The sequence below is a fragment of the Dipodomys spectabilis genome, unplaced genomic scaffold (assembly GCF_019054845.1).
Source record: "Dipodomys spectabilis isolate Male_0828 unplaced genomic scaffold, ASM1905484v1 ptg000480l, whole genome shotgun sequence".
NCBI lineage: Eukaryota > Metazoa > Chordata > Mammalia > Rodentia > Heteromyidae > Dipodomys > Dipodomys spectabilis.
In genome coordinates, this window is record NW_024871157.1 from 1,619,166 (window position 1) to 1,631,217 (window position 12,052).

A 12,052-nucleotide genomic window follows, 5' to 3' on the forward strand; every position below is an offset into this window, starting at 1 on the left:
TCAAGGCGAGCACTCTACCACTTGAGCCACAGCACCACTTTTGGCTTTTGCTGTGTATGTGGTCCTGAGGAATCGAACCCAGGGCTTCCTCCATGCTAGGCAAGCATGCTACCACTGAGCCACCTTCCCAGCCTCTGTCCACATTTTTACAGAGGTTTCAGATCCTCTGTGTTTGGGTTGGGTTTTGGTTTGTTTTGAGTCCAGGCAGGCCTCAAACTCATGATCCTCCTGCCTCAGTCCCCTCGTGCTGGGATCACAGGAACGCACTCCTGCAACACCCAGCTGTTTCAAATCCTTATGACCAGAAAAGGAACAAGGCCCTGTGTGGAGCTGTTGATCAGCTGACAGGATTCCCATGTGAAACAGTGTTTCCAGAGACAGATTTGCAGCAGTTCAAAGGCGAGGCGGGCGGCGTGACCCCATGACAAGCGGCCAGCCTCAGGGGCCCAGGCTGCACACCTGAAGGTGGTGCTGAACGTTGCTGAAGACGTGGAAGAGGACGGCGGTGTGCCCGCACACATAAAGAAGCACTCGGCTCTCATCTCGGATGTACAGGACCGGGAGGGAGCTGTTCCATCCATACGACCAGGTCAGGGTCTGCAAGACCAAGGCAAAACCAGCAAGACACCAGTGAGTGGAGCCCAGAGCTGGGATCCCAGGCCCCCTGCGTCCTGCAGCAGGCCCTGGAGAAGAGGCATGCCGCCTCAGTGAACCGTAAACAGAAGACATTTAAAGTTCTAGCCCAGGCTGGTGGCTCACACCTGTAATCCCAGCTACTCAAGGGGTTGAGATCTGAGGATCATGGCTTGAACTCAGCTGGGCAGACAAGTTTGTGAGACTCTTATCTCCAGTGAACCACCACCAAAAAGGGAAAGTGAAGAAATGGATTAAGTGGTAGAGTGTCAGCCTGGAAGGAAAAAAAAAAAAGCCAAGAGCTCAAGGCCCAGTACTGGCACAAAAAATTTCAATTAAATAAATAGAATAGGAGCCGTAAGTGTCAGTGTGAGCGGTGAGTTTGTTAAAAATAACAAAGTGGGGCTGGGAAGATGCTCAGTGGTAGAGTGCTCGCCTAGTATGCACGAAGCCCTGGGTTCCATTCCTCAGCGCCACACATAAACAAAAAGGCTGCAAGTAGTGGTGTGGCTCCAGTGGTAGAACACTAAGCCTTGAGTGAAAGACGCTCAGGGACGTGACCAGGACCTGGGTTTAAGCCTCTCCAGACTGGCAACAAAATTAGCAAATTATATCACAATGCAGAGTGTGGCACTTCCTTTCTCCTATCAGAACAATAGTTAAATATTTATAAAGCGGAATAGATGGACCGTAGTGTAGCCCAAAGACAGACACAGAAGACAACACAGCCGGCTTCCCTCCTAATTCTTCCTCCTTCCTCTCCCGTCTTCGTGCTCAGTCCGAGCATTTCTATTTTTTCAGGCCTCTGCCCGTGGGGCTGTGAGGGGTGGAAGATGGAGTCATAATTGTCCCAAGCTGTAACTTCTAGGAACAGAATTGTTTAATACTTGGCTGGTTCTTCACAGTTACCTTATGCAAAGGAAAATGTTCTTTTGGAAACTTAGTAATTTGAAAAGGATAATTTTGTTCATTCTGGAAACCCCTTTTGCCATATTACAAATTAGTTACAAAAAGGAAGCATTCTTTTGTTGTTGTTTTCAGTGAGGGGGCCTGAACTCTGGGCCTGGGCGCTGTCCCTCAGCTCCTCAGCTCAAGGAGCAGTTCAAGGTGAGCACTCTACCACTTGAGCCACAGCGCCACTTCTGGCTTTTTCTGCTTATGTGGTGCTGAGGAATCGAACCCAGGGCTTCATGCATGCAAGGCAAGCACTCTACCCCTGAGCCACCTTCCCAGCCCCAAGACCACTGTCTTTGGCACTGAAGTTTTTCCAAGGTCACCTTTGCCTGGGGTGAGGGCACAGCAGAAGGATGGTGGGAAAATGAGATGTTTGCCATTCTCACTGCATGAATGGGAAGACTAAATTCTGGATTGTTTTGGTGCTGGTCCTGGGGCTTAGCTCTAGGCCTGGGTGCTTCTCTATGCTTTTGTGCTCAAGGCTAGCACTCTATCACTTGAGCCACAGAGCCACTTCCACTTTTCTGGTGGTTCATTGGAGATAAGAGTCTCACAGACTTTCCTGCACAGGCTGGCTTCAAACCACGATCCTCCTCGGATCTCAGCCTCCTGAGTAGCTAGGATTACAGGCATCAGCCTCCGGCATCAAGAGCACACTTTACACTAGAAGTTAGGTGAGAAACTCCATATTCTATCCGTCTCTTCCTAATCTTCTACATGCAGAGGGAGGGCAAACCCTAGGAAACAACTTTTAGAAAGAAGAAGATGAAGAAGCAAAAATCCATAGCAACAAAAAGCCCAAAGCCCCTCCTGTCCCTTCGCAAGCCTGGGATGGCACGTCCTTGGAACGTCCGCAGCAGCAGCAAAGGTGAGTCCTGGGGACTGTGCAGTGCTGCGCACAGTGGTGCACGCCTGCCACACCCGCATACCAGCGGGAGGGCAGCTCTCAGACCGACCCAGCTAAGACACAGGAGATGAGCCAGGCGCCAGGGGCTCACACCTGCAATCCTAGCTATTCAGCGTACTCTCATCTCCAGTGAACTAGAAAAAAGCCAGAGCAGAGCCGTGACTCAAGTGGTAGAGTGCCAGCCTTGAGTATAAAAGCTCAGGGAGGCCAGGTGCCGGTGGTTCACACCGGTCACCCTAGTTACTGAGGAGGCTGAGATCTGAGGATCGTGGTTCAAAGCCAGCCCAGGCAGGTAAGCCTGTGAGACTCGTATCGCCAATGAACCACCAGAAGTGGCCCTGTGGCTCAAGTGCTAGAGAGAGCTACCCTAGAGCTGAGGGACAGCGCCCAGGCCTAGAGTTCAAGCCCCACGACCAACAAAAAAATAAAAATAAAATAAAAAGCTCAAGGCTGGGAAGCTGGCTCAGTGGTAGAGCCTTGCCTCACATGCATGAGGCCCTCGGTTCAATTCCTCAGCACCACATAAACAGAAAAAGCTGGAAGGGGCGCTGTGGCTCAAGTGGTAGAATGCTAGCCTTGAGCTGAAGAGCTCAGGGACAGCGCCCAGGCCCAGACTTCAATCCCCACCACCAACAAAAGAAATAAATAAATGAAGAAATAAATAAATAGCTCAGGGACAGCATCCAGGCTCTGAGTTCAAGCCTCAGGACCACACGAGAGAAGAGAGGAGGCCAGAAGGGATGAAAGAGGAGTGTTACAATGTGGGAGACAGAAAGGAGAGGGAAGGAGGCACAGAAGAAAAAGAAAATGGAAGGCGAGAAGACAGAGGAAAGGAAGGAAAGGAGAAAGGAAGAGGAGGAGGAATTTTCACAGAAATGAGCACCCTATGCAACAGTCAAACTATGTGGGGAATTTCCTGCCTGCCGAGCGGCTCCATTGAGTCCAGATGCAGTTCAAGGTCAGGTTCCCTCACACTTGGCAGCCACAGCTTTTAACTGAACTTAAAAAGACAGCTGGAAAAGGCCTGACGCGTGTCCTTGCCCTCTGGTGCACACACACACACACAAGACTCTGTCTCGGAGCCCTGGGGACAGAGGTAGGCCAGGTGTCACTCACCAAGGGGTACACACTGGTGGCATCTTCCTTTAGAAACAAAGTGTCCTCTGTGGAGCTAGACACCAGGGAGTCCTCGGAGAGCCGGGCTCGGGCCGCGAGTTCCTTTTCTTGCTTCTGGCTGGGGAAGTAGGGCGGTCTCTGGGGCTTCCCTTGCTCCAGCTCTGCCACCGTGATGCTCTTCTTGGGTTCCAAGACCCTCTGTTCCTGGGCAGACATTTCCTCAGTGGCTCCCCACTCAGGCTCCAGGGGGAACTGGCCCACGGAGGACATCTGGGAGTACTCAGGCCCCAGGGAGCCCGTGTGCTCTTCCTCAGCTAGGAACTGATCAGAAGCAAACATTTCTGACTGGGAGCCTAGGTCTAAGAGCAAGCTGGGCCTACTTCAGTCTGACCTCATCGACTCATTAACTCCGGATTCTCCATACCCTTTTCGAAAGAAAGGAAGATGGTGATCCCAAATACAGACCTCCGGCTCTGTGACTCCCATCTCTTCCTGAGCAGCCAACCTTACCATTAGCTTCATCTTAGAATGAAAGGATGGATAACAAACAGGAACTTGGGACAAGCGGTACCAGCTGACCCTTGATGGCAAAATTATTGTTCTAAGTGCCCTGGCTGGCTCCAAAATTACTTCTTGGGCCAGGGCTGAATTCTTCCCCTGGGGGAGGGGGGGACCAATTCTGTTCCAAGACAAGCTCACTTCCAGAAACCTCTGCCTGCCCTGCCAGGTAGCTAGAGACACACCTCTCCCGAACTTTCCTCCAACCTGGGTTAAACTGTCCTTTATTTTCTGTTCTTGTGCGTTCCTATAAATCATAACGTGTGATTTTTAGAGCATTCAATTATGGGTCTATCCTCCCATATACTTTAAAACTCCTTAAAAGAATATATTGCAGAGCGCAGGTGGCTCAGGACTGTAATCCTAGCTAATCAGAAGTGGAGATCGGAGAGTGGAGATCTACAAACAAACAAACTGGAAGTGGAGATGTGGCTTAAGGGGCAAAGTGCCAGCCTTGGGCAAAAAAGACAAGCAGAGCTGGAGGACCTGAGTTTCAGCCCCAGTATCTGCACCAAAAAGGAAAAAGAGAGACACTGGTGGCTCACGCCTGTCATCCTAGCTACTCAGGAGGCTGAGATTTGAGGATCATGGTTCAAAGCCAGCCCAGGCAAGAAAGTCCATGAAACTCTTTTTTTTTTTTTTTTTTTCCTAGTCTTTGGGCTTGAACTCAGGGCAGGGCACTGTCCCTGAGCTTCTTTTGCTGAAGGCTAGCACTCTACCACTTGAGCCACAGTCTGCCACTTCCGGCTTTTTTTTGTTTGTTTATGTAGTACTGAGGAACCCAGAGCTTCATGTATGCTAGGCAAGCACTCTACCACTAAGCCACATTCCCAGCCTGCAAGAGACTCATCTCCAATGAACCACCAGGAAACTGGAAGTGGTCTTGTGGCTCTAAGTGGTAGAGCACTAGCACCGGGGGAAAAAGCTCAGAGACAGCACTCAGGCCCTAAATTCAAACCCCATGACTGACACACACACACACACACACACACACACACACAAAAGTATACATTATAACTTATTTGGTTTTGTATTCTCACATCTGGCATGCACGAAGTATCCAATTAATGGTTCCATATACAAGCCTGGTTTACAATTACTACTTACCAGTGAAATGTCTGAAGTGAACTGAAGATTAGCAACAGCTTTGTGCAAGCTGTCAATATCTTGGAGCTCAGTTATGATGTCCTCCTCTTTTTCTCCCTCTTCCTCCCATTCTTTCTCCTCCTCCTCCTCCTCCTCTTTCTCCCTCCTCTCTTCCCCTTCCTCTATCTGCTCTTCTATCTGCTCTCCTTCTAACTGTACTTCCCCTATCTGTTCTTCTATCAGCTCTTCTTCTATCTGCTCTCCCTCTAGCAGTTCTATCTGTTCTTCTATCTGCTCTTCTTCTATCTGTTCTCCTTCTATCTGCTCTTCCTCAACTCTTTCCTCTTCCTTCATTTCTTCTCCTTCTTCCTCTTCTTCTTCCTCTCCTTCCTGAGATTCTTTCCCTACTAATATGTCATCTTCTTTTGGGTTTTGTTCCATATTTTCTACTTCAAAATTCTGATTTTCTTCTTTATCTGTTTCTCCGCTTGTCTTTGCTTTCTCCACAGGACGTCCTTCCGCACTGGACCCTCTTCACCAAGTGTCTGCTAGAGAAATGGGAACGGTAATCAGTGGCAGATCTGTTGCCTATTCTGACTTCCTGTGCACCATCCTACTCATGAAATGTGCAATGCCAGCTCTCGTTCCTTTGGCAGAAATAGAAAGAATATCTTCTTCTTAGGAAGCCTCACCTGCATCTTAAGAATCTTAAGAGGTGAATCCTCTTTCTAGGAATAATCTTGGTGCCTTCTAACTCATTTAAAATATACTCATACTGCCGGGCGCAGGTGCTCACGCCTGTAATCCTAGCTACTCAGGCAGCTGAGATCCGAGGATCACAGTTCGGAGTCATCCAGAGCAGGACAGTCGGTGAGACCCTTATCTCCAATCAACCGCCAAAAATCCGGAAGTGGAGCCAAGGGCGCCAGAAACGGGTGGAAAAACTCAGGGGCCGTGCCCAGGCGCTGAGTTCAAGCCCCAGGGCCGGCAGGAGAAAGCAAGCAAGCAAATGCATGCGGACAGCGGCTCTCCAGGGGGAGCCAGGGCTTCGGAGTTGGGGGTTGTGGGGGGCGGGGGGTGGAGACGTAACGCACAGGCGCGGACACTTTCTCCTGCTGGGTCCCTGGACCCCTCGTGTCCCCAGACCCAGGTCCTCTAGGCCGGGTCCCCCGCCCAGGCTTGTGGCCTCTACCCTGGACTTACCTGGCTCGCCGGCCACAAGCCACCAGCGGCCGCCACCTCGGCCTCTGCGCGCTCCTGGTTACAGTTGCTACCCAAGCTCTGTCCCCATGGCAACCGCTGCTGCGCCCCGGCCTCCAGCCGTAAAGCAAGGATGGGGGGGAAAACGGTGTGTGTATACGCGCGCGCCCTCTGCTGGCCGGGATGTCGCGCCCCCTGCGGGCCGGGATGCCCCTGCGGGCCGGGATGCCCCTGCGGGCCCGGGATGGCGCGCCCCCTGCGGGCCGGGATGCCCCCTGCGGGCCCGGGATGCCCCTGCGGGCCCGGGATGCCCCTGCGGGCCGGGATGCCCCTGCGGGCCGGGATGCCCCCTGCAGGCCCGGGATGCCCCTGCGGGCCGGGATGGCGCGCCCCCTGCGGGCCCGGGATGCCCCTGCGGGCCCGGGATGCCCCTGCGGGCCCGGGATGCCCCTGCGGGCCCGGGCGGCAGCATGGAGTCACAGGGGAGCCGCCGAGGCCTGCGGAGCCCAGCCAGGCCCTGGTGCACAAGGCCAGGCCGCCATCATCTTACATGAGCGAGCGTGAGGGGCTCCTCGGCTCCCCCACCAAGCCCGGGATGCTGCTAAGTGGACTCCTGAGTGTAGAGACCAAAAAGAAAAGAGGGGTGAAGTGGACGTCCAAGTTGTTTTATTATAGTCTAAGGTTTGCAAAGAGAGCCTGGAAAATACTTGGGATTTTCCACTGGGCAGCACTGGTGCAAGCAGGTCTGTGGCTACAAAAGAAGACATGAGGCTGTGTGGCGGGGACACAAGGCTCTGGGCTGGAGGGCAGAGCCGGCACCCAGAAGCCCCACCGGTAAGCACGCCATGGGCAGGCCGCTGTCTGCACCCGTGCTGAGCAAACCCAGACCGCAGGGACACTGGCCTTCTTGGCGGAAGACGCCACATCTCCTCCAAAACAGAAGCAGAACAAGTGGCTCAAGTACAGCGGGGTGCCAGGAAGAGAGGAAGGACGGACGGGGACTCTCTAGGAATCACTAAACCCATTTTACCACCATCAAATGGTTACACAGGGCTGGGAAGGTGGCTCAGCAGTAGAGTGTTGGCCTCGCATGCATGAGGCCCTGGGTTTGATTCCTCAGTACCACATGCGCAGAAAAAGCCAGAAATGAGCACTGTGGCTCAAGTGATAGAGTGCTAGCCTTGAGCTCCCCCCAAAAAAAAAAGATGGTAAAACAAAGTGCAGTGTAAAACAAGCGGAAGCAGCAGCATTTCAGGAGGCTGGGTCTGTAAACACTTTGTTTCTATCAGCAACATGGAGCACACACACTGGAGTTCACATCTCCGGGTATCTCTAGCAGGTTCAGTTATAAAAGTCAAATTAGGGAATGGAGGCACGGCTCAAGTGGTAAAGCACCTACCTAGCAAGTGCAAGGCCCTGAGTACAAACCACAGAACACCAAAAAGTCAAATTAGAAGCTAATTTTCAGGAGTTGTTTGTTGTTTAATTCTAGAAATGAATTCTAGACTTTGTGCTCTCTGGTGGGAGAGTTTCACGGTGGGTGAGCTGGGAGGCTTCCTTGCTTTCTCCCTTCTCCAAAGAGAGCTACGGTGGCCGGGGAGGCCCAACTTCTGAGGATACAATAACTATTTAGCTCTTCCTGCCTTGAGAGCAGCACTGCTCCGGTGAATAGAGGTTGTGTTGAAATGCCGCCTTCAGTGGCTGAGGGCAGGGCCGGGCTGAGCACTTCCCAGCACTGCAGAAAGAAAAAGAAAAAAAAGAACGAAGAGAGAGGGGAAAGAAGGCAGGGAGGGCGGGAAGAAGAGAGGGAAGAGAGAAGGAAGCAGGAAGAAAGAAAAAGACAGGGAGGGAGGGCGGAGGGAGGGAAGGGAAAAGAAAGGAAAGGAAAGGAAGAGAAAGAAGGGAAGGATCGGGCAGCAGCACAGCTGCTGGGTTTTTTTTTTTTTGCCCAATTTTCTTTTCAGAAATCACAACCTGGTCTCAGCTCTGGCTTGAGAGGTTCTTCAGAAATTCAACTTTGGCGCTAAGATGGTCTTACCGGCACGGCAAAACTGGGTTTATTTGAAGAAAAAAAAATATCCTCAAAAAATAAAGTCTGATCAGCACCTGCCAGAATAACTCCCAGTCACCTGCCAGGAATCTAGAGAATTCTATGCAGGGCCGTGACCCAACATGTAAAAGAGACAAACACAGATGACATTTTCACAATGCCTTCATCTGAGGTTACACTGGGAGGCCCGGCCCTGCGACCACACCACCTCCATGTCCAGGCAGGCTTCCAGCCCCTTCCACTCTCTTCAGGGGCTGAAGAGAATGAGGTGCCCCCGGGCCCCAGTAAGGCCGGGCTGCAGCGGCTTCCTGCGGCGGTTCCGGGCGTCATCTCTGCAGAGGAATGATGTTGCAGCTGGAAGGAAAGCAGCCGAGGCTTAGCCGCAGCGACCCCGCTCAGGAGGATGAGCCGCCACCCTCTCCGGTTTTTATTTTATTTGGGGAGGGGAGGGAAATGGTCTCACCATGTTGCTCAGGCTGGCACTGAACTCACAATCCTCTTGCCTTGGTTTCCCAAGTGCTGGGATTACAGAGAAGCTCAAAAACCCAGCATTTTTCCTTTCTCCTAACACAAATGCTCAGGTAGAGTTGGGCTGGGAATGTAGCTCAATCGTTCAGCACTTGGCTGGCATATGCAGTCCTGGGTTCAATCCCCAGTACCTTTTTTTTTTAAAGCAACTGCTTTAAAGAGAGGAGAGGAAATGAGTCTCTTAGGAGAATCCAGGACTTCCTTGGCCTCTCTGACCTGAGCTTCATTCCTAACACAAGTATTTATCTCCAGTTATGCCCGTTGGGGAGGGGGGGAGGGGTACTCCTATGACTCACCCCCAGCTCTGTCTAACTTAGTCCACTGACACTGCAGTTTGCATGAACAAAGAATGAAGCTGAGCCAGGCGCCAGTGGCTACTCAGGAAGCTGAGATCTGAGGATCACGGTTCAAAGCCAGCCTGGGCAGAAAAGTCCCCGCGCTATTTTTTTTTTTGTCGGTCGTGGGACTTTTTTTTGTCGAACTCTGGGCTTGGGGTCCCCGTGATACTCTTATCTCCAACTCACCACTCAAAAACTGGAAGTGGAGCTGTGGCTCAAAGTGGTAGAGCACTAAACTTGAGCAAAAAAGCTCAGGGACAGCACCCAGGTCCTGAGTTCAAGCCCCATGACTGACCAAAAACAAATAGAATGATGCCGATACTTTACCCCAGCAGTCCTCTTCCCGTCCAGCGAGATGGGACAAGCCTGAGCTGGTGCTTCTCACCTCGACGGACCACGGTCACATTCAGGGGTTTCTGAAAAGAAAAGATCATTTCAGTGTCAACATGATGTTCAACATAATAGTCAAAGGGTTTGGGTTAAAATGCTGAGATGCCCTTTGTGGCTTAGCAAACTGATTTGAATTTCAAGCATAATTCAGACTCTGACCATGGATTATCAATCCTACAACCGTGAGCCGCCCCAAGCCAGCCCGTGTCCACCAGGGAAGGCCCGGGGGACCCCACGCACCCCCTCACTGTGCTGCACCACACTGCTGATGTTGTGGAGCGACTGGAAGTTCTGGGGGTTCACAGAGCCAAACTCCACAATCTCGTCATCCACTTGCAGACCCTAAAGAGAGGAGAGGAAATGAAAACCCAGGCAAGAGGTCATGTCTGCCCCAGGTGATTCTGGCCTTCAATATCCAACTTAACACCCAAGTGAGGAGCTTATTTCCTGCAGGGAAGCGTGGCGGGCTCACAGAGCATCATATACTGGAAGCGGCAGGCGTGGCTGGCGGCTGCTGCTGTCTTTCGGGAAGATGGGAAAATCCAAGGGCTGTTCTTTAGGGTCCCCACCCAGCTGCAAAGGCAGCAGGCAGACCGGCACAGCCCCATTTGTTAGGGGTCAAAATTTAGACATTTGGGGCTGGGAAGGTGGCTCAGTGGTAGAGCGCTTGCGTTGCATGCATGAGGCCCTGGGTTCGATTCTTCAGCACCACATAAGCACAAAAAGCTGGAAGTGGAGCTGTGGCTAAAGTGGGGGAGCATTAGCCTTGAGCTGAAGAGCTGAGGGACAGCGCCCAGGCCCAGAGTTCAGGCCCCACGAACATTTGCCCTGGAAGCCCCCAAGCAAGTAGCCACAGGCGCCAGGACGACCAGAGGGGGTATGCCCCTCTTTTTGTCATGCCAGAACATCCACCATCCCTCATTACCCCTTGGACATGGCCTACTGTGCAGCATTGTGCAGATGCAGCTTGTGCAGCTGGCGTGAAGCCAAGCGTAAGTGTGCCTCACTCAGTCTGTGAGCTCAGTGATCATTTGACCACAAGGAGCAATCACGACCCAGAGCTGTGTGTTCTGGCACAGGTCATCTCAAGTCTGGGAGGCTTTTCCTCATGGGTTAAATGGGGGAAGGTCAATGCCACCCGAGAGGGTGGTGTGGGGCTACGTTTAGACAAGCGCCCACACAGGATTATTCATAATCGCCATAAGGTGGGAACTATCAAATGCCCATTTGCTGACAGATAAAAAAACAAGGTCTTGGGGCTGGGAAGGTGGCTCAGTGGTAGAGCACTTGCCTTGCATGCATGAGGCCCTGGGTTCGATTCCTCAGCACCACATAAGCAGAAAAAGCCAGAAATGGTGCCATATCCCAAGTGTTAGAGCACTAGCCTTGAGCTGAAGAACTGAGGGACAGTGCTCAGGCCAAGTTCAGTCCCCATGACCAATGTAAAAAAAAAAAAAAAAAGGCTGAGATCTGAGGATTACGGTTCAAAGTCAGCCCAGGCAGGAAAAGTCTGAGAGACTCATTTCTAATTTACCACAAAAATCCAGACCTGGAGCTGTGGCTCAAGTGGTAGAGTGCACACAGCAGGCCTTGGCCAGTGTTTGCAGAAGGAGAAAAAGAACTCTCAATACAGAGACAGTGGGAGTGGCTCCCCACAGCTCCGCCCACCCAGCCCAAAGCTCCCCAAGGCAGGACTACCGCGGTGCTGGCGGGGGATCCCGGGCTGACGCTGTTCACTTTGGCGAAGGCCTGGGGAAGGCTGTGGCTGTGGCTGTGGCTGTGGCCCAGCCTGTGGCTCATGGCCTCTTGGTGGGCCTCAGCCATGTCACGGGCCTGCTTCTCCTTGTCACGCGCATGCAGCTGGTGCAGGGCTTCCTCCACTTGCTTCATCACCGCCTTGTGATCGTTCTGCAGGCCTGGTAGAGAAAAAACAAGGGCCAGACGGCAGTGACAGTCATGAGGCACCTGCACTGGCTCACTATTTACAAACACTATTACCTCTGGAAGGACAAATCTGTGACCAAGACAGACAGCCTATCTCCCGCAGCTTGCTGGCTAGCAAGGAGAGCCGCTACAGAGTGGGTCACTACGCTCACCAGCCGACGACCAGTGTGAGACCCCGCAGCGGAGGCCCCGGCTGGCCGATGGACAACATCAGCGTTTTCTTGCCCTGGCTGATGCTGGGGGGTAAGCGGAAGTCAGGATCTGTCTAGCCGCAGCTCGAAGGCACACAGGGGCAAGACGACATGCAAACAAAGGAGGACACAGGCTGGGCACTGAGAAAGATCTCCA

The 12,052-nt window shown here is 52.5% G+C and overlaps 2 protein-coding genes across 3 annotated transcripts in view; both read right to left on the bottom strand.

Moving 5' to 3' along the window:
- Cfap251 (cilia and flagella associated protein 251) overlaps positions 1 to 6,504 on the bottom strand; it is a 43,868-nt gene extending 37,364 nt beyond the window's left edge. The window contains exons 1-4 of the mRNA XM_042668991.1: positions 6,458 to 6,504; positions 5,276 to 5,802; positions 3,611 to 3,814; positions 460 to 597 (exon numbers count right to left, since the gene is read on the bottom strand). Coding sequence (XP_042524925.1) covers positions 460 to 597; positions 3,611 to 3,814; positions 5,276 to 5,695 — 762 coding nt within the window. The 5' untranslated portion in view covers positions 5,696 to 5,802; positions 6,458 to 6,504. The remainder of the gene's footprint in view (positions 1 to 459; positions 598 to 3,610; positions 3,815 to 5,275; positions 5,803 to 6,457) is intronic.
- The window catches only part of Psmd9 (proteasome 26S subunit, non-ATPase 9), a 28,697-nt gene that overhangs the window by 12,175 nt on the left and 4,470 nt on the right, over positions 1 to 12,052 (bottom strand). The window contains exons 3-6 of one of the 2 annotated variants that reach the window (XM_042668986.1): positions 11,459 to 11,676; positions 10,001 to 10,102; positions 9,698 to 9,786; positions 8,829 to 8,858 (exon numbers count right to left, since the gene is read on the bottom strand). In XM_042668986.1, the coding sequence (XP_042524920.1) occupies positions 8,831 to 8,858; positions 9,698 to 9,786; positions 10,001 to 10,102; positions 11,459 to 11,676 (437 nt within the window). In that variant the 3' untranslated portion in view covers positions 8,829 to 8,830. Of the gene's footprint in view, positions 1 to 8,406; positions 8,859 to 9,697; positions 9,787 to 10,000; positions 10,103 to 11,458; positions 11,677 to 12,052 lie in introns of those variants that run through there. The other variant, XM_042668985.1, reaches the window with a different exon arrangement.